Source organism: Gorilla gorilla, chromosome 8 (assembly GCF_029281585.2).
Source record: "Gorilla gorilla gorilla isolate KB3781 chromosome 8, NHGRI_mGorGor1-v2.1_pri, whole genome shotgun sequence".
NCBI classification, from domain to species: domain Eukaryota; kingdom Metazoa; phylum Chordata; class Mammalia; order Primates; family Hominidae; genus Gorilla; species Gorilla gorilla.
In genome coordinates, this window is record NC_073232.2 from 115,702,966 (window position 1) to 115,729,903 (window position 26,938).

The window sequence follows — 26,938 nt, forward strand, 5'->3', positions numbered from 1 at the left end:
CCACTTTAATTATCCTCATTTACTTTAAATCTAGTGCCACATGTTACTGTAGCAGAAATTCTTGCTATAACAAGAACAGCAAAAAAAGAATTCAAAGTCTGGCCAATAATTGGCATATTAATTTCAGTAGCTAACTGTGGGGTCTTCAGTAAGTCATTTATCCTCTAAATAAAGACCTCAGTTTCCTTATTTTTAGAACGAAAGAATTGGAGTATATAGACTGTAAGGAAAATTGTTTTCAGGATCTGATATGACAATCCTAAAAGATCAGGCCAGGCACGGTGGCTCACGCCTGTAATTCCAGCACTTTGGGAGGCTGAGGTGGGTGGATCACCTGAGATCAGGAGTTCAAGACTAGCCTGGCCAACATGGTGAAACCCCGTCTACTGAAAAAACAAAAATTAGCCGGGCACAGTGCCTGTAGTCCCAGCTACTCGGGAAGCTGAGGCAGGAGAATCACTTGAACTCAGGAGGCAGAGGTTGCAGTGAGCTGAGATCGTGCCATTGCCCTCTAGCCTGGGCAAGAGAGTGAGACTCCGTTTCAAAAAAAAAAAAACAAAAATCAGATGAGGCTGGGCGTAGTGGCTGAACCCTGTAATCCCAGCACTTTGGGACGATGAGGGAGGTGGAAAACTTGAGCCCAGGAGTTCAAGACCTGCCTGGGCAACATGGTGAGACCCCATCTCTACAAAAAAATAAATAAATAAAAATTAGCTGGGCATGGTGGCATACACCTATAGTCCCAGCTACTTGGGAGGCTGAGCTGGGAGGATTGCTTGAGCCCAGGAGATTGAGGCTACAGTGAGCCATGATTGCGCCACTGCATTCCAGCTTGGGTGACAGAGTGAGACCTTGTCCCAGAAAAAAAAAAAATCAGATGAGCCTGCTCCTTACTATTAACTGCAAAGGTTGGGAATGGAAACCTTCAGCCTGACACATCTGCCTTCAGTGGTGGTGTGACAGTGGAACAGGGTGCTTTTGTGAGCTTGGTTTGGTGGAGAGTAGGGAGAAATCCTGACCTACAGATTACTGTGTTACAGAGATGAAGAGAAATGATTCAGCTTATTTGTTTCTCCAGGTATCTCCCAATAAGTCACCCCAGATTCGTTCGAACCATCCCGGAGCTGAGTGTTCGGCCAAGGTGAGGGGGACATTAGCAGCACTGTCTTATGGAAAGAGCACTGGGCTTTGGAATTAGGAATCCCGAGTTCGAATCTTGATTTTACCAGTGTTAGGATTTATTTTTGCCTTTCTCTGTCCAAGTTTTCTTGTTTCTCTAGTGGGGATATTTGGTTCTCCTAGGGCTAGAGGGATCATATGAAAATTAATGCAAAAGCTGTGTACAGGTTTTAAGTATCAATTTAAAGCCTGGTTTCAGTTCTGTTTGTCAGCATGTCACAAAAAGAAACATTTTTGCTCTCAACCCAATTTTCTATAACTCAGTAATTCCCTAAATAAGCAACATGTATCCAAGAATACCTGTTATTTCAACCTAGACGACTGCGTGGTGGGCTGGAGGCTGAACTGGAATTTCAGGTCATGGTGGGGTAGATTCTGAAGAGAAGGGTGTTCCATGAGATACTCTGTGGGGAGGAGAACGAGGAGTTCTCTAAAAGAACCCAGCCTCTCAGATTGATAGACCCTTAGTGAATGAAGCTAGATGCGTATGACCTTAATTAAGAAAGGCTCTGCGGCTCAGTCCTGGGATCCAGCCAGGTTGTAAATCTTAATGCACCTAGAGATTTACAGAACGGTCTCCAAAGTAACTTCCAGAGCCAGGCACAGTGGCTCACACCTGTAATCCCAGCACTTTTGGAGGCTGAGGCAGATGAATCACCTCAGGTCAGGAGTTCCAGACTAGCCTGACCAACATGGCGAAACCCCATCTCTACTAAAAATACAAAATTAGCCGGGTGTGGTGGCGGGCGCCTGTAATCCGAGCTACTTGGAAGGCTGAGGCAGGAGAATCGCTTAAATTTGGGAGACGGAGGTTGGAGTAAGTCAAAATCTCGCCATTGTGCTTCAGCCTGGGCAACAAGAGCGAAAGCCGTCTCAAAAGAAAAAAAAAAACACAAAGGAAATATTCCTGGCACATTGAGTTTCAGACGCTAATAACACTTTTGGAACTTCAAAGTAAGCCCTAAACTAAAATTTCAGAATAATAAGATTTGGGGGATGAATTACATTCCTATTTGTTAACTCTGTGGTTTCTTAGTTTTGTAGATTTTGATTGTGTTTATCCTCCAGTCTTTGTTGGAAAAATGAAGAAACCTCTTCATATTAATGGTTTCAGCCTGCAGTATCTTCACCTCTGACATGTGATGTCTTGTTTTAATTAAACCCTTAATTAGGGTTGAGGTTAAGTAGTTTTTTCAAACTAAGGGTAGATATCTTAATTTAACAGATATATGGGGGATGAGTCAGTGAACTCTGTGGGAACACTGAGATCCTAAATGGTTTTTGATCCTAGGAGTACTGAGGAACCTCTCATTAACACTGCTGGTGTTGGAAGACTATGGTATGAGCCAGAGTGGGGGTACTTGGCTGTAGCAGAGTGGGCCATGTCAGGAATTGAGTGGATTTGTTAAGGAGGTGGGAGATGTAGAGTTATAATAACAGATAGACAGATGGCCAGACACACTCCCAGACAGATGGCCAGACATCTTCCACTTCCTCCATGGACCTTTGTTGTACTGTGACTTGTTTTAATCTCAAGGCTCTTGAGAAACATAGTGATATTTCTCATGCTTATGTTTTAAAACAAATATTTTGAAGTCAGGATGAAAAACATTTAACTGACAGTTTTGACTTAACGGAGGAATTATAGCTGTATTTTTATTCCTCATTTCGTATGGGGATCTCGTTCACAAAGAGAATGCTGTCTGTTCTAGAGCTGAGTTCAGAGGTGTTGAGGGGCACTCAAGGTTAAGATTCATCTTACCTGGTTACTCCTCTGGAGGGCTGAGAGGAAAGAGGCAAGGCCATTCAGGAGTCTTAAACGGTGTCTCTGGCATTCCTGTTAGCCAGTGAGTTTTCTCATAGGTCCCCATTCAGTACTGCCAACCCTTCTTTTTTGGAGGGTTGCTCTTTTTGGAGAGGAAGTTTCAAATCACTTCAGGAAAAGAACAAAGGATAAACGCATATCCGTATGTGTGGTGGGTTTGGTTTGGTTTGGTTTGGTTGAAATAACAGAAATTTCTTTTCTCACAATTTTGGAGGCTAGAAGTCTGAGATCAAGGTGTTGACAGGTTTTGTTTCTTCTAAGGCCTCTCTCCCTGGCTTACAGATGGCCATCTTCTCCCCATGTCTTCACATGGTCTTCCTTTTATGTGTATCTGTGTCCTCATCACAGATGAGTAATTTTTTACAGTAAAAAATTACTGTAATTTTTTAAATTACTATAACACATACATTTACCCTCAACAATTTTCAGGTATACATTACCTGAAACAACATGCATTGTTAACTAAATGCATGTTGTACAGCAAATCTCTAGAAGTTTTTCGTCTTGCGTGACTGAAACTATACCTATTGAACAGCAACTCTGCTTCTCCCTCTCTTCCGCCCCTGGCAACCACCATTTCCCCTTCCGTCTCAGTGAATTTGACTGTTCCAGGTACCTCACTCATATAAATGGAACACATACAGTATGCGTCCTTTTGTGACTGGCTTATTTCACTTAGTATAATGTCTTCAAGGTTTATCCATTTTGCAGCATGTGTCAGAATGTCCTTTCGTTTCTTTTTTCTTTTTTTAGAGACAGGGTCTTGCTCTGTCACCCAGGCTGGAGTGCAGTGGCGTGATCATGGCTGACTACAGCCTTGAACTTCTGGGCTCAAGTGATCCCCCTCCCTCAGACCCCCGAGTAGCTGGGGCTACAGGCACGCACCAACATGCCTAGCTAATTTTTGTATTTTTTTTGTAAAGACTGGGTTTTGCCTTGTTGCCCAGGCTGGTCTCAAACTTCTGAGCTCAGGCAATCTGCCTGCCTCGGCCTCCCAAAGTGCTGAGATTATAGGCATGAGCCACTGTGTCTGGCATATCCAGTCTTTTCAAGGCTGAATAATAGTCCATTATAGGTATATGCCACATTTTGTTTATCCACCCATTGGTCAACAGACATTTAGGTTGCTTGTGCCTCTTGGCTATCGTGAATAGTGCTGCATTGAACATGAGTGTGCAAATACCTCTTTGTGATCCTGATTTCAGTTCTTTTGAGTATATACCTGTAAGTGGGATCACTGGATCGTATGGTAATTCTATTTTTAATATTTTGAGAAACTTCCATACTGTTTTCCATAATCGCTGTACCATTTTACATTCTCATCAACTGTGCACAAAGGTTTCTATTTCTCTACATCCTCGCCAACACTCGTTATTTTGTTTTTTGTTTTGTTTTGTTTTTAATAGTGGCCATCCTACCGGGTGTAAGGTGATATCTCATTGTGCCTTTAATTTGCTTTTTGTGATAATTGGTGATGTTGAGCATCTTCTCATTTGCTTGTTTGGCCATTGGTATATCTTCTTTGGAGAAATGTCTACTCAAGTCCTTTTGCTTTCTTTTTTTTTTTGAGATGGAGTTTCGCTCTTATTGCCCAGGCTAGAGTGCAATGGCACAATCTCAGCTCACTGCAACCTCTACCTCCTGGGTTGAAGTGATTCTCCTGCCTCAGCCTCCCGAATAGCTGGGATTACAGGCGCCCATGACCACGCCCAGCTAATTTTTTGTATTTTTAGTAGAGATGGGGTTTCATCATGTTGGCCAGGGTGTTCTCAAACTCCTGACCTTAGGTGATCCACCCGCCTTGGCCTACCAAAGTGCTGGGGCAATTCTTACTTTACTAGATAGGAAAGTTCCCATTTTCTACATTTGGGAGCACTTGCTATTGTATTTTACAAATTTACTAACATTACTTGTACCAGTTTGGTTCATTTGGGCTTAGAAATTATTTGAATTGGTAAGTAGGGGTGGCAGTTTTGTGATTCCTTTGAGGTGATTGTGGACTGATAACTTTCAGGCTACATCCCTTTGTGGTTTTTCTGAGAAGAAAAAAGAAAATCAAAGGCTGAGTGCCGTGGCTGACATCCATAATCTCAGCACTTTGGGAGGCCAAGGCCAGTGGATCACTTGAGGTCAGGAGTTTGAGACCAGCCTGGCCAACATGGTGAAACCTTGTCTCTACTAAAAATACAAAGAAATTAGCTGGGTGTGGTGGCGGGTGCCTGTAATCTCAGTTTTTGGGAAGCTGAGACATGAGAATCACTTGAACCTGGGGGGTGGAAGTTGCAGTGACCCGAGATTGTGCCATTGCACTCCAGCCTGGGTGACAAAGCAAGACACTGTCTCAAAAAAAAGAAAAAAAAATTACTTGAATAAATGAATGCTCATTTTATTAAAAAAAAAATCAAGAAAATGCTAATGGAAGGGTAGCATAGGGCAGAGAGCCCTGAATTTTGAGTCAGAAGCCCTGACTTTAACTCCTGGTTCAGTAGGATAAAATGGGCTTAATATGTCCCCTGCTGAACTCACACAGTCGTCAAATTCAGTGAGAGATAATTTTTGAATGCAGTTTTGCAAACTAAAGCAACAGCCACAGTATTATGAAAGAAGTAAAACAATTTTGTTTCCTGAGTTTATAAAGGCTATTGTGGGCTACCTGCTTTAAAAGCAGCTTGTTCATAAGTAGATGAATGAAATGGAAAAGATTAGCCTCGGGCCAGTATTGTGGACATTCCCCTTTGAGGAGAGAAACAAGGCCTTGGAGGGTGGGTATGAGTAGGGGAGTCCCATACAGTCAATCCGTGGCCACTTGGGAGAGATGGTTTCAAACTCGAAGTCTTATCCAGAGATGGGTTTACTGTTTACATTTCCTTTCTGCAAACAGTGAGCTGGAGGATGGCCACACCGCTCTTAACACTCACTCTGTTAGCCCCGTGGAGAAGATTAAACAGTACCAGGCCGGCCAGACTGTTACTTGCTTCTTAAAGAAAGTAAGTAGTTTTGCCACTCGGCAATGAGATGTCATTCTTCTTTCAGAAAAAAGGTCGTGACATTGGAGAGAAAAGCCATTAGTAGAGAAAGGCATTTGAGTCTGTGCTACCATGCTGGGTTTGTGGGAGACAGTACATGGCCTCTGCCACTAGAGAACTTGTGGTCTAATTAGGGAGCTAAAATATGGCTTACACACAATTAGCAAGCAGCTCGTAATTCATTGTTGGTAGGTTAATTGTAGAAATGGAAAGTAAAATACAGGGCAAGATTTAGAATATAAATGTATATAATTTGGATTTTAGATTTGTGCTTTTCATGAAGTTCAGGTGCACTGTAAAACAACATGAAATTGGGTGCCAGATTATGTGTTCCAACCCCAACTGGAACAGGAGTTCAAAAAGGAAAGAAAGCAGCCTGTACTGGTTGAAACATGTAGGAGAGGCGGCTGGATTGGGTTTGACCTTGAAGAATAATACCTCTCCATTGTTGCCAGATTCCTCTTCAATGAGCATCTTTGAGCATGATCGTCTCTGATGCTTGATCCCTTCAGTTACCTATTGTCTATAGACATTCATGTGCCCCAGATGCCTTAGCGTGGCAGATAAGGCTCTTCATAATCTGACCTTCCGTGCACCTTGTGTGGCAGTCATTCTGAAAAGCTTCTCTGTCTTTTTCCATTCCTGTCTTTATTCATGCTGGTTTCTACATCTGGAGTACCTTCTATTCCAATTGCCTACTGCCCATCAAGGTTCAGCACAGATAACCTTCCCTCGTTACTAGTTCCTGTAGCATGTTGTACTTCCTACATGTTGCTTGCTGTTGTAGTTATTTGCACACTGATTTGACTTACTGCTTGTAGGCTGTAATCTCCTTGAAGGCAGGCTCTGGCTTTTATTTATCATTATGATGCCATGTGCATAGCAGCTGCTCGATAAATGATTTGTTAAGTTGACTTGAGAATTGGAGTATGTATTTACGGCCAGGTGTGGTGGTTCACGCCTGTAATCCCAGCACTTTGGGAGGCCGAGGTGGGCGGATCACTTCAGGTCAAGAGTTTGAGACCAGCCTGGCCAACATGGTGAAACCCCATCTCTACTAAAAATACAAAAAATTAGCCGGGCCTGGGGCACGTGCGCCTGTAATCCCAGCTACCCTGGAGGCTGAGGCAGGAGAATCACTGGAACCCAGGAGGTGGAGATTGCAGTGAGCCGAGATTGCCGCCACACACTCCAGCCTAGGAGACAGAGCTAGACTCTGTCTCAAAAAAAAAGGAGAAAATTGGAGTGCATATTTAGGGCAAGGCACTGCATAAACAGTGAAGGATCCAAATCCAAATTGGTTTAGAAATTAAAAATTGGCCTCTGGAGATGGTTAACAATCGCTGGGCACAGCTGAGCTTGGAGGAGGCTACAGAGGTCTGTGGGATTGGTTCTCCAGTTTGAGGACATCTCTGGAGTCTCTTTTGCCTCCTGGTCAGCTGAGACCCTGGAAGAGATGCACATTCTGCTAGGCTGGCAAAGGTTCTGAGCTGGAGTCTGAGGGAAGCTGGTGAGAAGTGGAGGTTGGGCAAGGGCAGTGGGATGGAAGGGTGGATTCCTGTCTCTTGGAAAAGTGTACTGGGGCCCTTTCCACCTTGTGGTTTTACGAAAGTTTTAATGGCGGGAAACCTCGTATTTGTATTTGCCCTACTCTGGTTCCTTTTTTTCCCTCAGTACAATGTGGTGAAGAAATGGCTTGAGGTGGAGATTGCCCCAGACATCCGGGGGAGAATTCCCTTATTGCTCACTTCTCTGAGCTTCAAGGTCAGTGTGCTTGAGATCCCTGGAGAGGGGACCCAAGTTCCCTAAGCTTGGCCCAGTGCCTGGTGTGTGGGTTTACAGTGGATTTGAGGAAGCTTGTTCTTTAAGGGTTGCTTTGGGAGATACTTGCTTTGGAGACTTAAATGCTATGGTTTTGGATAAATGACAGCCTTTCTTCAAGCATCACAGGAGTTTTTTTATCCTTCCAGGTTCTGAAGCATCCAGATAAGAAGTTCCGGGTTGGCCAGGCCCTGAGGGCCACCGTTGTTGGCCCAGATTCCTCCAAGACCTTCTTATGTCTGTCCCTCACAGGTGTGGGGATGAAACAGTGCCTGGTCGGGGAAGGGAAGCGGCGGGAAGGGGTGGGATGGGTTTTCAGCTATTGCTTGAGTTGGAGGACCCCTTCGGTATTGGAATCCTCAGAAAGCCTGGTGTGGGACCTTCTTGGAACAGTTTTTCTCTTGGGCTTTGCTCTGGCCCAGTTACTCCACTGCTCTCTGAGTTACCTTTACCTATACAGGTTACCCTTACCTACACAGGTGTTTTTCTCAAGTCCCTGGGAAAGAGTTGTCCACCACTTGGCCCTGAGGTTCTTGGCTACATGGCAGGGTGATCTCAGTCTAGATGGTTCTGGATCACTCAGCCCGGATACCCCAAGTCTGGGCAGCCTCCACCTTCCCCAGCCTGTGTGTGGCTGGCATTCCCGCTCCTCCCTTAGCTCATTTCCTCTTCCCTGAATCAGGTTGGTTCTTCCACCAGGTCCTCACAAGCTTGAGGAAGGGGAAGTGGCCATGGGCCGAGTGGTGAAGGTGACTCCCAACGAGGGGCTGACCGTCTCCTTCCCCTTTGGGAAGATAGGAACAGTCAGTGTATTTCACATGAGTGACTCCTACTCTGAGACGCCCCTGGAAGACTTCGTCCCCCAGAAGGTTGTCAGGTAAGCGAAGTGTTCTTCCTCTTTTCACCTGTCTGTGGAATTGGTATATTTAAAAAAAAAACGTTGTTGTAATACATGACTTTTTATCAGAAAAACAGGTATATGAAATAGAAAATGAAAATTTCTGTAACCCCTCTGTTTCTCTACCACTTTTTGCCATTATGTACTTTGATTTCTATCTTTCTAGACTTTAATGCATATATATATTTTTTTCTTTATATAAATAATAGAATATCATTTGATATACTGTTTTTTTCTCATAGTTTATCATGGATTTTTTTCCTTTTCTATGCTAATATATCAAAATCTATTTTGTCCTTTTACCTTATTTTAAAACGTTTGTTTAGTATTCTGGGGTTTTTTTAATTGAAATTTGTGTAACCAGTTCTCTGTTGATAGACAATACTTTTTTTGATAGACAATAATGTTGAAGTATCTTTGTACATATATTTGGGTTTTTTGTTTTTTTTTAATTGAGACAGAGTCTGGCTGGAGTGCAGTGGCGTGAGACAGAGTCTGGAGTGCAGTGGCGCGAGACACGGCCTTTTTTTAACTGAGGCAGTCTGGCTGGAGTGCAATGCATAGGCTGGAGTGCAGTGGCGCGATCTCAGCTCACTGCAGTCTCCTCCTCCCAAGTTCAAGCAATTCTCCTGCCTCAGCCTCCCGAGTAGCTAGGATTATTATAGGCATGCGCCATGACGCCTGGCTAATTTTTGTACTTTTAGTAGAGACTAGGTTTTGCCATGTCGGTCAGGTTGGTCTCGAACTCCTGACCTCAGGTGATCTGCCCATCCTGGCCTCCCAAAGTGGTGGGATTACAGGTGTGAGCCACGGTGCCTGGCCCTTTTGCATATATTTGGATACTAATGCAGGTATGTTTGGTAAATAAATTCCTAGAAGTGAAATTGATGGGTTACATACCCTCCAAAATGACTGTGCTAATTTATGTCCCCATTAACAGTAAATATGACTGTCCATTTCTCACACCACTATTGGCACTGGATATTTTAAATTTGTGTCTTAGCCATTGGTTCAGCAAAAATTGGTCTCTTGTTTTTTTCTTTTTTTTTTTTTTGAGATATAGTCTCTCTCTGTTGCCCAGGCTGGAGTGCAGTGGCACAATCTTGGCTCTGGTTTTGTTTTGTTTTGAGACAGAGTCTTGCTCTGTCGCCCAGGCTGGAGTGCAGTGGCGCAATCTTGGCTCACGGCAACCTCTGCCTCCTGGGTTCAAGCGATTCTCGTGCCTCAGCCACCCAAGTACCTGGGATTACAGGCGTTGTGTCACCATGCCTGGCTAATTTTTCTGTTTTTAGTAGAGACAGGGTTTCACCATGTTGGCCAGGCTGGTCTCAAGCTCCTGGGCTTAAGTGATCTGCCTGCCTTGGCCTCTCAAAGTGAGCCTCCGCACCCAGCCAATTGGAGTTTTAAGACTGTTTTAATAGCCTGAATAAACTAAACTTGAGGAGACAGATTTCAGCTGCATCCAGTAGTCAACTGACAGTACAGTAGATGCCCTTGGAGGCAGAGACTGGAAAATAGTAACTGCCCTCTCCTGTCTCAGCTGTCCCAGCCACCAGCACCTACCTGCCTAAATTCTCAACCACTCACAACCACTGCATGGCACAAACATGCCCAGGGCCTGGGAGAAGACAAAGAATGACTCCTAGAGACAGTCAGGATCATCTCTGGTTTCTCTTGAGGCTTAGATAATGAGGTTGTGGTTTTAAATGTGTTTTATTGTGGCCAAACCTACGATAAATTACTTGCCTAAAGGTAGACGGTCCCTTGAGGTTCTGTCCAGCTCTGATGGCTATGATGCCACATTATCAAAGGCAGACATCTGTCGTGGGAAAATTTTGGACTGGATTTTTGCTGAGATCCTTTCTACCTCTAAGATTCTGTGTATTATGGTTTTGGACTACTAATTGCTATTTTAGATGAAATGTTTAGAGATGCAACCCTGCTGTCCCTCCTGGAAGCGCTGACCTGCCTCCTCTGAACTGCTCTTGTGTGTCTGCAGTAGTACCTAGCTGATGCCTTGGGCATGATATCCTGGGGTTAGTGTGTCTCTCTGCTGAGATCAAACGTTCTCAGGATCTAACACAGAGCTGGTTCTCCTTTGAAGGACATACCGTATGCCTCTGTGAGACTTCCTTTTCTTCTTCACTCTCTCCCTCCCCTTTCTTTCTTTCTCAGGGTCTTACTTAGTTGCCCAGGCTAGAGGGCAGTGGTGTGATCGTAGCTCACTGCAACCTCAAATTCTTGGGCTCAAACAATCCTCTGTCCTCAGCCTCCCAAGTAGCTGGGACTACAGGTGTGTGCCACCACACCCGGCTTTTTAAAAAAATTTTTTTGTAGAGACAGGGTCTCGCTTTGCTGCCCAGACTGGTCTTGAGCTCCTGGCTTCAAGCAGTTCTCCTGCCTCGGCCTCCCAAACTGTTGAGATTACAGATGTGAGCCACTACACCTGGCCCCAACACCCTTGTTAGGTAAGAAGAGTAGGTAGTGTTATTTCTTTTTTTTTTTGAGATGGAGTCTTGCTCTGTCGCCCAGGCTGGAGTGCAGTGGTGCGATCTCGGCTCACTGCAACCTCTGCCTCCTGGGTTCACGCCATTCTCCTGCCTCAACCTCCCCAGTAGCTGGGACTACAGGCGCCCGCCACCACGCCCAGCTATTTTTTTTGTATTTTTAGTAGAGATGGGGTTTCACCATGTTAGCCAGGATGGTCTCAATCTCCTGACCTTGTGATCCGCCTACCTCAGCCTCCCAAAGTGCTGGGATTATAGGCGTGAGCCACCATGCCCAGCCCAGTAGTGTTATTTCTATTTAATAGACTAGTAAACTGAAGCCCACAGAGGTGACGTGACTTGTCCAGAGTCCCTCAGCAGGTTTTCAACAGAATGAAGAAACATGACCAGAGTCTCCTGTCTCCTCACTCCTGCCTATTGGTCAGCCTGGAGGAGAGGAAGCTGAGACCCTTTGCTGTTCACAGATGCTGAAAATTGATCTCTTTTGCCTTCATTCAGATGTTACATCCTGTCCACTGCAGACAACGTATTGACTTTGTCGCTGCGATCATCCAGGTGGGTTTCTGTGTTGTTGGAAAAAGAAAGGAGGAAGACCCACTCAGGATCAAGGGGAGGCTACGTGTATCTGACACAGAATTTTGGGCTTCCCACCTTCTCTGCTCATCACTTTTTATCCTGAACCTCTTTTACCCAGAAAAACTGAGGCTGTTCAGATTGCTGCAAGAATCCTGCCTGCTCAGGCTCTTGTTTTCCAGGGAAAGGGTCAGATATCCAGATGTGGGTGTCCAAGGTTGCAGATGGTAGTCCTGGTGAGGGGAGATGCTTTAGCCTCCAGGGTTCCATTGTAGGGGTGAGCGTGCCATGTATGGAGTTGGCTTGAGGTCAGCTTGCTCTATGGTTAGACATCAATGTTAATGAGGCCAAGGCTTTAGGTTTGACCTCTCTGGCTTGGTCCGCCTCTCCCCATTTCTACATAGCTGGGCCCCAGGCACCTGCTTCTGGCCTGGCAAGATGTTAGGAGAGAGTAGAGTTGGGCTCTAAAGGTTATATCCTGCTGACAGGTCCAGAGTCATATTCTTATTTACTAAGTATGATGGTTGCAGGTGTATTGGGGGTGGCATGGGACAGTGGAGGTTAAAGGTGTGCATGTAAGCCTTTTATTCCTTTAGAACAAACCCGGAGACGAAAAGCAAAGTAGAAGATCCAGAGATTAACTCCATCCAGGACATTAAGGAAGGGCAGCTTCTGAGGGGCTATGTAGGGTCCATCCAGCCACACGGTGTGTTCTTTCGGTGAGTGAGGGGGGCTCTGCACTCGGACCCAAGTGCCTTCCCTGAGCCTGTGTTGCTCTGGGGTCCACTGTGTTCCTCAGTCAACTTCTTTGATGGGAATATGAAGGGAGGAGAGTTTATGAGTCCCCACTCGTTTTTAAAATTCCATGTTTTCTAATACTTTTAAAACAACTGTTGAGTTATTAGTTATTTGGTGTTTTGGACAAAGAATATGGCATTTCTAATTTCTGTTCTAAATAAGTCTGGGGCCGGGCGTGGTGGCTCATGCCTGGAATCCTAGCGCTTTGAGAGGCCGAGATGAGAGAATTGCTTTGAAGGCCAGGAGTTCAAGACCAGCCTGGGCAACAAAGCAAGACCCCCATGTCTCCAAAAAAAAATTAAAAATTAACCAGGTGTGGTAGCATGAGCCTGTAGTCCCAGCTACTTGGAAGGCTGAGGCGGGAGGATTGCTTGAGCCCAGAAGTTCGACGTTACAGTAAGCTATGATTGTGCCTCTGCCCTCCAGCCTGGGAGGCAGTGATACCCTGTGTCTAAAAAAATAAATTAAAAAATACATAAATGTGGATGTTCTGTTTTAGTGTTTGATCATGATTTGTAAGTGTTCGTTCTGTGAAATCACCTCATGTTCACAAGCACCTGATACTGCAGCCTTCCCTGCCATGCTGTTTCTGTAGTTTCTCCTAGCAATTTGTGATTTATATATTGTGATACCACAATGTGGAGTAAAAAATACCCTCAATCATATCTTCATTATGCTTGATGATGATTTCAAGTTTACAAAGCCCACTTCATCCTGCTTAATGCCAGGAACTTATGTCTGTCACAAATCCTTGTCACAACTTGAGTCCCTGTGAGAGTGAAGTCCCGAGGCCTGGTTGGAATTCTGTTGTTGCATTTGTGACCACAGGACTCTTGCCTCTCTCCTTTCAGCCTTGGCCCCTCCGTTGTGGGTTTGGCTCGGTACTCCCATGTCTCCCAGCACAGCCCGTCCAAGAAAGCCCTTTATAACAAACACCTCCCCGAAGGGAAGCTGCTCACAGCCAGGGTCCTACGGTAGGTGCCTTCCCGTTCTCTCTCTCTGTAATGTGAATCAAACCCCTTTCTCCAGGAGCCCTGGGAGGAGATTTCAGGGTGAACTGTAAACATAATGGCTTGCGTAGTGGTGTTCAGATGAATAAAAGGCCTTTGTTTGGAACTTTCTCCCCCAGTGCCTGTGAAAACAGGTGGTAACTTATCTCTGCATAGCTCCTGTTGTTGGGGATGGTGGAGGGGGCATCACATCTACCCCCTGTATTTTTCTACTAAGCATGAAAAATTGTGCAAATCATTCTTGAGAATATTGAATGGACTCCCAAGGCAGATGGGGGCAGGGCCCAGAATCGTGGGCTGATCAGGAGGAAAAAGGCCTGGGCCGCCTGTGGTGCCCTCTGCTTTTTATGATGTCTTTACCTCCCCATCTTGCTCTGTCATAGCCTTAACCACCAGAAGAACCTGGTAGAGCTGTCTTTCCTCCCCGGAGACACTGGGAAGCCAGACGTGCTTTCTGCTTCCTTGGAAGGGCCACTTACAAAGCAAGAGGAGAGGAAAACAGAGGCTGAGGAGAGAGACCAAAAAGGGGAAAAGAAAAATCAGAAAAGGAACGAGAAGAAGAACCAGAAGGGGCAGGAGGAGGTGGAGATGCCCAGCAAGGAGAAGCAACAGCCCCAGAAGCCACAGGCGCAGAAGCGGGGCGGGCGGGAGTGCCGGGAGTCTGGGAGTGAGCAGGTGAGGTCCGGCGGAGGGCTGCGGCTGCCTATCCTCCTCCTGGAGGGACAGCCACGAGGGTGTGGGGACAGGGCACCCAGTGGGGCCGAGGGAGGGTGACGCCTGGGGCTGCAGGAGGATGCTCCTAGGCATTCTCCCACCTGGCCTCTCAGGAAAGAGTGAGCAAGAAGCCAAAGAAAGCCAGCCTGTCAGAGGAGGATGACAGCCTTGTGGACGTGTACTATCGGGAGGGAAAAGAGGAGGCAGAAGAGACGAATGTGCTGTCCAAGGTGAGGGTGACGTCGCGGGGAGGGGAAGGCTGCTGCAGGCGAGGGAAGAGCTGGGCCATCCTCTGCCTCATCCTCTTTTACTTCATCTCCTATAAAATACGAAAGCAGGGGCTGTCAGTTGCCTCCATTGACCATCAGCTCCTTGAGGACAAGGGACCCTTTTTACCCAGAGCAGGCTGCATAAAATAAATTCTAAGGAATATTTATTGGGTGGAACTGAATTAAATTAGGAGGCTGGGCAGATAAAGAGGAGGCTGAGCCGTTCTGAGCCTGCATCCTCCAAAAGATGAGAATAGTAATACCTGGGCTGAGAGGACCGGGTATGGGACGGCTTATACCCATCTGGGAGGGCCTCCTTGCCACCCTCAGAATTATTGTCATCTCTCTGTCCCAGCTCTACTGTTATTTTTATTTTTATTATTTTGAGACAGAGTCTCGCTTCGTCATCCAGGCTGGAGTGCAGTGGTGTGATCTTGGCTCATTGCAACCTCTGCCTTCCAAGTTCAAGCAATTCTCATGACTCAGCCTCCCGAGTAGCTGAGACTGCCGGTATGCACCACCATGCCTGGCTAATTTTTGTATTTTTAGTAGAGAGGGGGTTTCGCCATGTTGGCCAGGCTGGTCTCGAACTCCTGACTTCAAATGATCGGCCCGCCTCAGCTTCTTAAAGTGTTGGGGTTACAGGTGTGAGCCACCACACCTGGCTTCTACTGTTATTTTATATACTGGTATGCATATGCATGTGTGTGTGTGTGAAAATTTTGTTATCTAAATAAATGTATTTACAAAGAAAACTTTTATGTCACTGCTATAAAGTTTCCCCAGTGGGCTGGGGCCTGGCATGGCCTAGGAGGAGAGGAGAGGAGAGGAGGGGTCTCTGGGCTTGGTAGGAGTCCATGCTCCTCCAGGTGGGCTGGCACGGGGGAACAGGGAGCAGCCTGAGCCAGGTGCTTTCTTTAGTGCCTCTGTGTTCCTCCAGGAGAAGCAAACCAAGCCAGCAGAAGCGCCCCGGCTGCAGCTATCTTCAGGCTTCGCTTGGAATGTGGGACTAGACTCTCTGACCCCGGCCTTGCCACCTCTAGCAGAGAGCTCAGACAGTGAGGAGGATGAGAAGCCACACCAAGCCACGGTGCTGTATTTTGCAGGGCATGTCCTTTTTGCAGGGACCCCTCGGTGTCAGTCTCTTGTGCTCTGTTCCTAGACTGGGTGTCTTCCTGGGTGAGTGGGGGAGGGGGCAGTGGCCAGTCCTAGGCCAGGGGGTATATATAGAGCCCTGGGCTGCCCAGCCAACTCGTGGCTTCCACCACAGACCTCCCCTAGGCCTTGAGGAGCAGATGACTCATGGTGTTTCTGCTTTCCATAGCAGAAAAAGAAAAGCAAGAAAGAAAGGGAGTTGGAGAAGCAGAAGGCAGAGAAGGAACTGTCCCGCATTGAGGAGGCGCTGATGGATCCTGGGCGGCAGCCAGAGTCCGCAGATGATTTTGACCGACTGGTGCTGAGCTCCCCCAACAGCTCCATTCTGTGGCTGCAGTACATGGCTTTCCACCTGCAGGCCACGGAGATCGAGAAGGCCCGTGCCGTGGCTGAGAGGGCCCTTAAGACCATCTCCTTCAGGTCTCAGCTTTGCCCCAGGGAGCACTGTGTCTTCGCACGTTCTGGGCTGGGAGGTTTCTCAACCTGTGGAGTAGCTCCTCCTAGGCAGGCCGGCAGCATTTTGGGTGGCTGCCACCAGGGGCCCATGGGTCCTCAGGCTTTCTGCCATAGCTGCGGCCATCTGTGAAATAGATCTACTCATTTATATTTTGTAGTCTACTTCCCTGAAACTGCTAAGGGTAACCTTCACAAGAGTCCATACACTTATATGAGGGAACCAGTTTGAGCAGAAACACAGTAAGAAAAGAACTCACTACATACCTGGGTGAAATCCCTGTGGTGGTTTTCCAAACAGAGGGAGTTTTTGAGGCCTAATGAAGAGGGAAGGCAGTCCTTTGCTTCATCCTCTTAGCTTGAAGAGAGAATCAGACCCAGGACTCTGCATCCAGCCCAAACCTCAGGCCCGTTTGGGATCTGGTGGGCATCCTTTCTAGGAATGGAGGCAGAATCCAGGAGAGCCTCAGACTCAGCCATTGGGGTTGGGGCAGGGGTTCCTAATGCTGCGGGAGCTGTGGGGACACAGCCTCTTAGGGTCTACATTTGGGGTGGGATCTGAGGACACAGATAGAGGCTGGGAGGGGGAGATGGTTCCTGAGTCTGTCTGGATGGGGCGGGAGGCTCACTGGTTTCATGTGGCGCTCTTGTGCTGACTGCTGTCCCTCCAGAGAGGAGCAGGAGAAGCTGAACGTGTGGGTGGCTCTGCTGAACCTGGAGAACATGTATGGCTCTCAGGAGTCCCTGACCAAGGTCTTTGAGCGAGCCGTGCAGTACAACGAGCCTCTCAAAGTCTTTCTCCACCTGGCTGACATCTACGCCAAGTCAGAGAAATTCCAGGTAGGAGGTTGGGCCACAGACGAACTCCTGGGAGTCCCAGGGCCACAATCTCAGAGAAGAGCCCCTGGGGTGCTGGGTCCAGTCCTGCTGTGAGCTTGCCACCCAACATCGGGGCCCCAACTTCCCTATCTTCCAAGTAAGAGAAGTCATTTCCCTCACCTCTTCTTCAGGCCTGTGGGGTCAAGGTGAGGGAAGGAGTGGCTTTGGAAGTGAAGGGGCAGTGGACCCCTGGTGTGTCTGCCTTGGGCTGCTGGCAGGGCATCACAGACAGAAGGGGACGTCCCGGCCCAGCATCCGCTCTGGCGTCTCTCCTACTCCCCCTTGTCATTCTCATGTTCTCCTAGGCTAGGACCGCCCTCCTATGGGTGCGGATCAGCAGGGAATCCCCTCCGTCGTGTTGTGCCTGTTCACTGTGCCCTTCTGTGAGCCTCCCTCCCGCTCCTCTCAGGTCTCTAGCATTAGGCCCTGAGAGTGATTTGGTGTCTGGGAGCCCAGGTCTAGCTTCTTGTGAGTGTTGCTGCTTGTCTGTCTTGTCCCCTCTGTAGTATCACACTCTCCTCAGCGTGCCTCGTATTTTCCCACAGGAAGCTGGTGAACTCTACAACCGGATGCTGAAGCGTTTCCGGCAGGAGAAAGCTGTGTGGATCAAATACGGCGCCTTCCTTCTGCGGAGGAGCCAGGCTGCAGCCAGTCACCGCGTGCTGCAGCGAGCCCTGGAGTGCCTGCCTAGCAAGGAGCGTGAGTGCTCATTCCCAGCTCCTGAGCCCATGAGCACTCCGGGATTGGGGAGTAGGGATTGGCCATGGCATTGCTTCTTCTAAGTCAGGAGAGCCTTGTGAGGGCTTTCCTCTTGCTGCCTGTCGATTCTCTGCCCCTCAGCATAACAGTGCATGTTAAATTTCAAATGCCAGGCTCCAAAAGATGGAGGAACAAAATGCAGTTAGTACTAGTTCTGTTGCCCCTGGGATCCCCCACCTCTTCTGTGCCCAGAGAGTGGTGTGTCTGCAGTGCCCATCTGTGTATTTGGCCCCAAACCCACCCCACCTTCCTTTTGGGTCTTTGTCCCTCTTGTCACAACCTGAGTCTTGGGACCCAAGAGCAGGGAGTCAGGTGCACGCTGACCCTGCGGAACACTGTGTTGTGGTGAGGGGGCTGTCTGCTTGTTGGGTCTCTGAGCAGTCCTCTCCCTGCAGATGTGGATGTCATTGCCAAGTTTGCCCAGCTTGAGTTTCAGCTGGGGGATGCAGAGCGGGCCAAAGCCATTTTTGAGAACACGCTGAGCACCTACCCAAAGCGCACAGATGTCTGGTCGGTCTATATCGACATGACCATCAAGCACGGCAGCCAGAAGGACGTCCGGTGAGTGGGGCAGCCGGCCAAGGCCGAGTTCCTCAGAAGAGGGCGTGGTAGGCACTGGTCCCACAGCAGCTCTCAGCATCCCAGTTCTCTTACTTGATCTAGAAAACCAGCTTGATGTGATGCCCCAGGCCCAGTGACATTCACTTCAACTTCTCTTTCTGCCTCAAAGGCCAGTATCTGGTCTGTGTCTGAAACCATTGGTAGGAGGTAGCCTTGTCAAGAGAGTCGAGTTTCTCTCATAATTAACACTGTTCCTGACTCTCATTGTAGACTACTTTCACAGGCATTCTCTTGCTTTTGACCCCAGCGTCTCCACAAGACAGGGAGGGTTTAGAGAAGAGTAGACTGAGATCCAAAAAGAACAGGTGCCTCACCCAAGCCCTTCACTGAGCTGAGCTTTTCTCATAGAAAAGCTCACTATGTATGTTTCTCACTGTTGTGTCCCCCATCCCAGTAGCTTTGTCCTGATCACTGTGTGGCTTTAGGCAGGGAAGTCCCTTACCATCTCTGGGTGTCCATCTGCTCATCTGGAAGATGAGGGTGGTAGTGCCTCTCCCCAAGGCATCATGGGAGTTCATCATGGATTAATAAAGATAATGGTAGAAGTGGGAGTCGTGGATGGGAGAGGGTCCTGGTTCCAGGGCTGAGAGCAAGTGGGTGAGTGCTAGGCAGGAAGCACGTGGCCTGGGACTGAGAGGCAAATGCCACTCTGCTTTTCCTCAACAGGGGCATCTTTGAGCGGGTCATTCATCTGAGCTTGGCCCCCAAGAGAATGAAGTTCTTCTTCAAGCGCTACCTGGACTACGAGAAGCAGCATGGCACTGAGAAGGATGTGCAGGCAGTCAAGGCCAAGGCCCTGGAGTATGTGGAGGCCAAGAGCTCAGTGCTAGAGGACTAGTGGCAGGCTGGCTCTGTGGGACACTGTCAACAATGGGCCAGCCCGGCCCCACCTCGAGTGCCTGGGCACTCGGAAAACTGTTACCTCAGGACTCTATTTAAATGCTGCTTTTTCTGCAGCACTCTTGGGGGAATCCTGTCAGGATGAAAAGGAAGTTGAGATTTTTAAAATCCCTCTTCGCTTGCTTTATTTTCAGTACCAACTTGTTATCTTTTTCCTTATCTGAGGCTACCTGGGGATTGTGGGCAGCAGGCCCCTGGACTCCCAGAAATGCTGAGGGTCCCTCTTCCAGGGGAGTTCCCTGGGGAGCAAGAGTAGAGGGGCTACTCCCGAGGGTCCTGTGGTCAGGGTCCTGCTTTGTCCCTGGCAGGCTGTCAGTCCAGCTGGAGGGCGTCAGTAGGCTCCAGGGAGTGGGCCCTCCCCTCCGATCTTGGAGTCTCTGGGTGTTCCTTCAGCCTCAGCCTCACTGGTACCTTCTGCCCTTTAGGGGAGGCTATGAGTCTGGGACAGGAGGACAAATTCAGAGCCCAGAGGGGAAAATGGAGAAACCTGGGCTGCTGAGGAAAGCCACAGGTGTTGGCGTGAACTGATGATGTCTCATCCCACGCCCACTATGGCCACATTACCTAACCTCTCCATATCTGGGCTATTCAAGGTCTTGGAGGCCAGTACAGACCCAGCTAGTTGTTGAAGCCCGTTCTTTTTTGTCTTGGTCATGAGGGAATTAAAAGTTTTCTCTGGCAGAGCTTTAAGTGTCCTGAGAGCTTTTCCATGGGAAATGACTGAGTCATATGCCAGGAAGCTGGACAGGGCCAAGGGAGAGCATCCAAAGGTTCTAGAGGTGGGGCGGGTGGCGGGCAGGGATGGGAGGAAGGAGAAGCTGGGGCTGGCCTGCTTCTTGGACATGAGCACTAGGTTACGAGAGCTAGTTCTGGCCTGCCCACTGAGCGCAGAATCTTCTGACTCGTGAAATTTCAGACTGTTTCCTTCTGAGAAAGGCCAGGCTTCATCTCTTCCCCACACCACATCAGATAATAGAACCCAACTGCAAAGAGATCATCAGCCCCAGAGCCTTCCCCTGTGTTGAACCCCTGGTACTCACTGCACCCTCCCTGCCACCCCTGTGGGCCATTTTAGTCCTGTCCCCTTCCCTAACACGGCATAGGATTTGGGCCTGGCCCTATGACCACCAGCCTGCTGTGGCATGCCCATTCAATCACACAGACACCAGGCTAGTCCTTTTAGTAAGAAAAACTTTATCAAAAATTTAAATATATAAAATAAGGCCAGAGGCTGCACTGCAGGCCACTTCCCAGTGGTGCACTGCTGGGCTGGGTGTCCCTATGCAGCTAGACACATGTTAACTGCATAGAGTACCATAAAGGAGCCCACTGGTGAGCTTCACTGTCACCTGGCCCTGCTGGCTGGGGTTTCCATTGTCTACTGGGTCTGTCCACACCCCAGATTGCCTTGTGGTCCTTTCCCCTGGACAAGAAGATAACAGTTTTTTAAAAATCCCCTTCTGATATGGATGTGAGCAAGCAGTGGGGTTCAGTTTGGGACCAAGTAGTGCCATTTACAAAGAGCATGGGAAGCAGCTCCTTAGGAGGGGAGCAGGGCCATCTCCACGTTGTCAGGGGCCGCGCCGTTGCCTGCCAGACCCTGGGCCCACTTGTGCAGGCGGCTGTAGAGTGGGAGGCCCTGGTTCTCACGGTACAAGTAGACACCGGTGATGGCATTCCACTGTGGCCGTGGCTGCGTGCCTTCCACTGGGAAGTTGGCAACCAGTTCCTCATCATCCTTGTTGAGCGCCACAAAGCCAAAGAAGCGGCGCACATTGTTGGCAGCGAGCACCCGAGAGTGCACCTCAGCCGTGCGCTGGAACAGCTGGTCCTCATTGGCGCGGTACTGCGCCCAGTAGGCCTCCTGGCGGTAGCTGAGTGGTGAGCAGTAATGCTTGAGGCACTTGGTCAGGAACACCAGGATGGCCACCACGCCGATGAGCAGCCATCCAAAGAGCTGGCCAGAGAATGGGCACAGTTCAGGAGGGGCAAGGAACTGCCTAAGCCCTACCCCCCAGAGCGAATGGAAAAGGAGCAAGTTCCGCTTGGGTAAGAGAAGCAGGCCCTTGTGGCTGTGATTCCATCATTTCCTTACCCCCTTTAACTCACACTCTACTTGCGCTTAGACTTAGCCTGCGTTTTCTGCTGCCACCCCTGCAACCTTAAGAGCACCTCCTTCCCCTGCCATCATCTCAGGCCATTAAAACCCAGCTCAACCTGCCAGGCTCAGCTCAGATGCCACCTCTGGGAAGCCTTCAAAGGCCCCTCTGGGAGCACTTGTGCCTTTTCTGAATCTCCCGTGGCCTGGTTCCTCTCATCACCATCTGCCTTGTTTGGAGGTCACACATGTGCTTGTCTGAAATGCTTGGAGGGCAAGGACAGGCAAGGTCATCCTTGTTTCGCCACTTGCTCCTGTACAGAGATCTGGGGGCATTTGATCAGCATCAAATAAGTATCATTTCTTTGTCTACCATCTTCCAGCTCTGGTGCTATCTCCAGCCTTTTCTCTCTTTACGTTTCTTTTTCTTTTTTTGTTGTTGTTTTTTGTTTGAGATGGAGTCTTGCTCTGTCGCCCAGGCTGGAGTACAGTGGCGTGATCTTGGCTCACTGCAACCTCCACCTTCCGGGTTCAAGTAATTCTCCTGCCTCAGCCTCCCAAGTAGCTGAGATTACAGGTGCCCACCACCACTCCTGGCTAATTTTTGTATTTTTAGTAGAGAAAGGGTTTCACCATATTGGCCAGGCTGGTCTCAAACTCCTGACCTCCAGTGATCCACCCGCCTTGGCCTCCCAAAGTGCTGGGATTACAGGTGTGAGCCACTGCCCAGCCTCTGTTTACATTTCTTATTTACCTAGAGAAGAAACCTTTTAGAAAATCTGTGCTCCCTTGAGGTCAGGAGTTTGAGACCAGCCTGGCCAACATGGCGAAACCCCATCTCTACTAAAAATACAAAAATTAGGTGGATGTGGTGGCTGTGTGCCTGTAATCCCAGCTACTCGGGAGGCTGAGGCAGGAGAATTGCTTGAACCCAGGAGGCGGAGGCTGTGGTAAGCCAAGATCGTGCCACTGCACTCCAGCCTGGCAAGAAGAGTGAGACTCTGTCTCAAAAAAAAAAAAGAAAAAAAAGAAAACTTGTTCTCCTTCCTGTCTCTCCCTCACCCCCTGCTTCTCTAAGTTAACACTTGCAGCTGAGATTTTCTGCTACTTCCCAGTTCTCTTCCCTTGCCCTCTGTCCCTTGACCAACCTCCTCTCCTTCAGAGCCCAGCTAAGGCTCAGGACAGCAACTGCATCTTCCTGACTCAACACTCCATCCTGACCCAAGGGACTCCCCTTAGGTCAGCAACACTTGAGGCTGACTCAGTGGTTGGCTGGGCCCTTCCTGGGATAGGAATGTGTTCATCCCCAGAGCCAGCCACACTCCACTGTCAAGGGCCCACGCTCAATCTGGCTGGGGTAAGGGGCTTATCTGTGATTGCAATTAAGGCCCAGACTGAGCCAGAAGAATGTTCCTTTAATGTTTAAAACTAATTTGGTCATATACAAGTGAGATTTACAGTAAAAAAAAAAAATTGATAAAACTCTCTCTTATTTGTGTCTGGAATTGGCCCTTGCCCCACCATGCACCAGTTAACCAGCCCTGATACCTAACGCTAGTGCTTTCCCACAGACCTCAGCCCCTGAGGACCAACCCCAGCTTTAGCACTAGGCCATCCCCGGACCTCTCACCAGCCACCACTAGGGAAGAGGAGCTTCCCTTTGCACAGCTCCTTACCTGGGACTCATACCTGAGCCTGCGGCTGACCTCCTCCTGGAAGTCTGACAGGTTGTCAGGGTTCTCCTTGCAGGGGAACCTGGCCAGGATTTCGGTGGCGTGGGCTGATGGGAAGTGCTCTTCCCTGGCCGTGAGTGAGGAAGGGTCCACGAACTCACTGAGAGCACAGACATAAGCCTCACCACGCAGCAGGGAGATGACAGACCAGGTGACAGGGGCCACAGCCGCACGTCCCAGGATGGAGCTTAGAAGGAGGAAGGTGGGGGCGGCGGAGCAGTTCTTGGTCCTCCGGTGCTGGCACTCGGCCACGAGGTTCCAGGTGTGGTTGTTGAGGATGATGCCAATGATGAAGAGCACCAGGGCGGGCACGCCGATGGCCGCCAGCCCGTACAGGTAGTTCCGGGCCGGCGAGCAGGGGCAGTGGAAGGCCACCACAGAGAACAGCTCCTGGCTGCCCACCGTGCCCAGTGCCACCAGGCCGTTGAAAATCATCACATCCTTGCTCTTGAAGAAAAGTGACAGGAAGCGGAAGTTCTCTGCGATCAGGGCTGCCATGGCGATAGTCGTGGCGGGGTGGATTGCAGGAGAGGAGGCAGGAGGAGACGGGATTGATGGTTGCTGGTGGTACTAGGAAGGGGCACAGGCTGGGAGGCGCTGGACGGCAGGGTGTGGTTGTGCTATTTTATCCCCAGCTGTGGTTGGCCTGGTGTTTCCTGTGGAGCAGATGACCGATAAGTGTTTCCCTCTGAAAACCAGGAGTTGAGGAAGATGCTAGTGTGGACAGGCTGGGGAGAAAGGAAGGACCGCAGGGCCCCAGGGAAGTGACAGTTGCCACTGTTCACTGAGTTCCTCCAGGGCGCATGGCACCCCTCATTTCCCATCCTCACAGTCCCACGTTGAGCTGTGTGCCCGCCGGGCACTAGGGAAAGTGAAGGCTTCCTGAGGACGAGTGGCTCGCCAGGGTCACAGATGAGAGGCAGACTGAGATTCAAGCTTGGGTGACCTGCCTCAAATGCTTAGGTTCTTTTTGCCACCACGAGCTTCTCCTGGGGTAGGGCTTGGGGGTGGCCCATGGTGCTAATGCATGTGGGGTGCTGACTGGCTTTCCCTCTGGAAGTCCAGGTGGCGCATATTAGCAGAGGGGCCAGGGACCCCTTGGATCCAGGGCGTGTCCTTAGGGTCTCAGCCTTGAGGGTGTAAAAGCTAGAGTGAGTGTCCGGGTGGATAAGGGACTTGGATAGGATTCTGCCGTGTGGGCTGGGGTGGGTACAGCAAGATGCCAGAATCCCTGGAGTTCGCAAGGACCTTATCTTTTTGGAGACCTCAGGGTCTGATCACACTTCATGACTGTTCTCTGGGCCTCAGTTTCCTCATCAGTGAAAAGAGGATAAATCATCCTGACCCTTGCTCTTTCCTAGGGATGTTGGAGGGAAAGAAAAGAATAAAAGATGCCTGATTGTGCTCTGCGTGAAACTCTCCATCTCTTCCACCCTGTCTTGTCTTTGGGGTGGGGACGATTCTCCCGCCTGCAAAGATCAGGGAACTGAGACCTGAAGAGGATAAAGTGCCTTGCTGAGGCCAAAGAAATACAGAGGTGCCACAGCAGGACCTCTAACCACAACCTAAGGAGACTTGGGAAGTGGATAAGGGTGATTCTGCACTAAGTGAACCCTCTTTTTTTCTGTCTCCTACTGACCTTGCCGTATCCATCCACGAGTGTCCCGAAGAACCTCCTCTTCCACAGCCGTGACCCGTCTCCTATCCAGCAGCCTCCCAGCAGCCCCGCTCCACCCCGCCTGCCAGCAACAGGAAGCCCTGGTGAGACCAAAGGCTCAGCGGTGCCACCAGCTCATCCGGAGATTATTCTGCCTTGGTCTGGGCTGTAGCGACGCTGGCAACCTGCCGGGAAGTGGCCATGGCCTCGGGCAACAGCGAAGTTTAGTCCAACTCCCTTCCCAGCCTCCACCCACACAAGCCTGAGAGACAGGCCAGGGTGTGGCCCCATGTCCTCCCCATCTGGAGGGTGAAAAACAAAACTCCCCAGGCCAGAGGAAGCCAGGGAGTGGAGGGATGGGGTGAGCGCCAGACACAGACCTGGCCCTGTTCCCTTCCATGCTTCATGGAGGGATCACCCCTTCTAGATCACCCCTTCCGTCCCTGCCAAGGAAGGCTGCCAGATGGGCTCAGGCAGAGCCATGTGGCCATGCAGACTCCAAGAAAAGGAGAAGCTGGAGGAGGAGGACCAGGAGGAACAACAGGAGGATGAGGAGGAGGAGGAGGAGGAGTCTGATTCTTCCCCCACTTCACAGCCTGGAGCTTCCAGCCTAACTTCCTGGGAAAGGCAGTTTGCATCACTGCTGGGGATGAATGGGTTAAAGTCAGCCCCCTTTGCCCCATCCTTTTCCCTTCATGGCTTCTAGGCTCCTAATTAGCTCCCTGTGGAGGCCCTGGGTTCATAAACTGGCTCATAGTGGGGTACAAGATACCTGCACAGGGTGGGTGGTGAGCAGAGGATGGGCCAGGCCATCTTCTGAGGCCACTGCCCCCAGGCCAAGGATGGGTCACATCCAGACCCCCAGTGGGACCTCCTCCAACATCAGTGACGACAGGAGACTGGCGGCTCGGGGAGGGGCAGGACTGCTCCCTGTTCAACCGGGTGGAGGGAATCTCAGCTAGGGGCCTCTCTCCCTCTGGGCAGCGTGGGACCGGCCCCACTATGCTCCGCTGACACCTGGCACACCCCAGGGAGGGCCCCTTCCTTACCTGGGGCCAGCTGTGGGCACTTGTGGCCATGGCCTCCTCGGGGCCGGACTCTCCAAGTGGCCTCCAGGAGGGCGGTGCAAGGCAGCGGCGGCCTCCGCAGTTCCCTCCCGCTTTTCTTCTGCACGGGGGCCTGGGGCTGGTGGCGGCTTCAGACTAAACTAACTCCAGAAAAGAGAGAAGAAAACAGTGGGATGGAGTCTGCGCGCCAGTGAGTGGAAAAACAGCCTCCCGGCGCCACCAGGCAGAGGAGGGCGGGCCCCGAGGGCGGCGCGAGAGGAGAGGAGCCGAGAGGAAGTTGAGGTGCCTGTTCTGCAGCTGCTGCGCGTCCCACCGACCCGCTGCTCGCCGCCGTCCCTGGGCCGTGCTGGCCCTCCGCCCTTGGCCCAGACCCGGACCCGGCCATGCTCCACACCAATGGGACCAGTCGGGAGGGCCACGTGGGGATGTGGAGGCATTGGGGAGATCTGGCCCAAACCTGCCCCCCATGACAGTTTCAAGAGCACCCCACGTACTTGACCCCCGCTGGGCAGAGGCTACCGAAGGAGACCCCGCGAGGGTCAAGGAGACCCCGCGAGGGTCAAGGGAGGGTGTCGTCAGACCCGCGCTGAGCCCTGCAGGATGCTCAGGGCCAGGGCCCCACCCTCTACTGGCCCTTCTCCCTCAGAGTTGTCCATTGACTGGACAAACCATCCCCAATGCTGGCTCTTTGACCCATAGTCAGCTAACTCCCCGGGACCTGCTTCGGATCCCTGGAGGGCTGAGGATTGAATTCAGGAGCCTAGGGATTCTCCGGGTCCTGCAGGCAGAGCTCCAACTGGTGGGTGAAAGTTACAAGGAGGCAGGTTTCTGAAGGAAGCCCTGTGTAATAATCAGAGCTGCCCAGCCTGTATCTAAAAGTGGTCAAGATGCGGGCTGAAGCGTCACGGGTCAGGAATGCTGCACAGGAGAGTCTACGGACAGGCTAGATGACCCTTAGCGTGGAGGGAGAGGACCCCCGACATCTGTCAGCTCTGC

General features: G+C 50.0%; 2 protein-coding genes across 25 annotated transcripts in view; one reads left to right on the forward strand and one right to left on the reverse strand.

Moving 5' to 3' along the window:
* The window catches only part of PDCD11 (programmed cell death 11), a 49,660-nt gene extending 29,590 nt beyond the window's left edge, over positions 1 to 20,070 (forward strand). Inside the window, exons 21-36 of one of the 2 annotated variants that reach the window (XM_019035123.4) lie at positions 1,079 to 1,141; positions 5,886 to 5,991; positions 7,705 to 7,794; positions 8,001 to 8,103; positions 8,551 to 8,728; positions 11,755 to 11,811; positions 12,426 to 12,548; positions 13,479 to 13,601; positions 14,021 to 14,312; positions 14,465 to 14,581; positions 15,561 to 15,710; positions 15,945 to 16,195; positions 16,900 to 17,068; positions 17,653 to 17,806; positions 18,262 to 18,427; positions 19,154 to 20,070. In XM_019035123.4, the coding sequence (XP_018890668.2) occupies positions 1,079 to 1,141; positions 5,886 to 5,991; positions 7,705 to 7,794; positions 8,001 to 8,103; positions 8,551 to 8,728; positions 11,755 to 11,811; positions 12,426 to 12,548; positions 13,479 to 13,601; positions 14,021 to 14,312; positions 14,465 to 14,581; positions 15,561 to 15,710; positions 15,945 to 16,195; positions 16,900 to 17,068; positions 17,653 to 17,806; positions 18,262 to 18,427; positions 19,154 to 19,325 (2,314 nt within the window). In that variant the 3' untranslated portion in view covers positions 19,326 to 20,070. The remainder of the gene's footprint in view (positions 1 to 1,078; positions 1,142 to 5,885; positions 5,992 to 7,704; positions 7,795 to 8,000; positions 8,104 to 8,550; positions 8,729 to 11,754; positions 11,812 to 12,425; positions 12,549 to 13,478; positions 13,602 to 14,020; positions 14,313 to 14,464; positions 14,582 to 15,560; positions 15,711 to 15,944; positions 16,196 to 16,899; positions 17,069 to 17,652; positions 17,807 to 18,261; positions 18,428 to 19,153) is intronic. The other variant, XM_004050040.4, reaches the window with a different exon arrangement.
* A 491-nt stretch (positions 20,071 to 20,561) lies between these two features.
* On the reverse strand, positions 20,562 to 26,340 carry CALHM2 (calcium homeostasis modulator family member 2). Of its 23 annotated transcripts, none has more exons than XM_063710466.1 (5): positions 25,925 to 26,290; positions 25,648 to 25,805; positions 24,858 to 24,957; positions 23,162 to 23,874; positions 20,562 to 21,344 (listed from the first exon to the last, which is right to left on the reverse strand). In XM_063710466.1, the coding sequence occupies exons 4-5, from the start codon at positions 23,714 to 23,716 to the stop codon at positions 20,928 to 20,930; spliced, it is 972 nt and encodes a 323-aa protein (XP_063566536.1). In that variant the 5' UTR covers positions 23,717 to 23,874; positions 24,858 to 24,957; positions 25,648 to 25,805; positions 25,925 to 26,290; the 3' UTR covers positions 20,562 to 20,927. The 23 variants fall into 23 exon arrangements, with proteins under 23 accessions (XP_063566536.1, XP_063566519.1, XP_063566539.1 ...); XM_063710449.1 differs by having other exon boundaries at positions 24,858 to 25,060; positions 25,925 to 26,259; XM_063710469.1 differs by having other exon boundaries at positions 23,162 to 24,348; positions 25,925 to 26,172.
* Between the last annotated feature and the right edge of the window lie 598 nt (positions 26,341 to 26,938).

Coding starts and splice junctions, on each gene's coding strand:
- CALHM2 (XM_019035127.4), bottom strand. CDS start 23,716: ATGGCAGCCCTGATCGCAGAGAACTTCCGCTTCCTGTCACTTTTCTTC. Junction 21,345..23,161: donor GGCTCAGGTATGAGTCCCAG/GTAAGGAGCTGT, acceptor TTCTCTGGCCAG/CTCTTTGGATGGCTGCTCAT.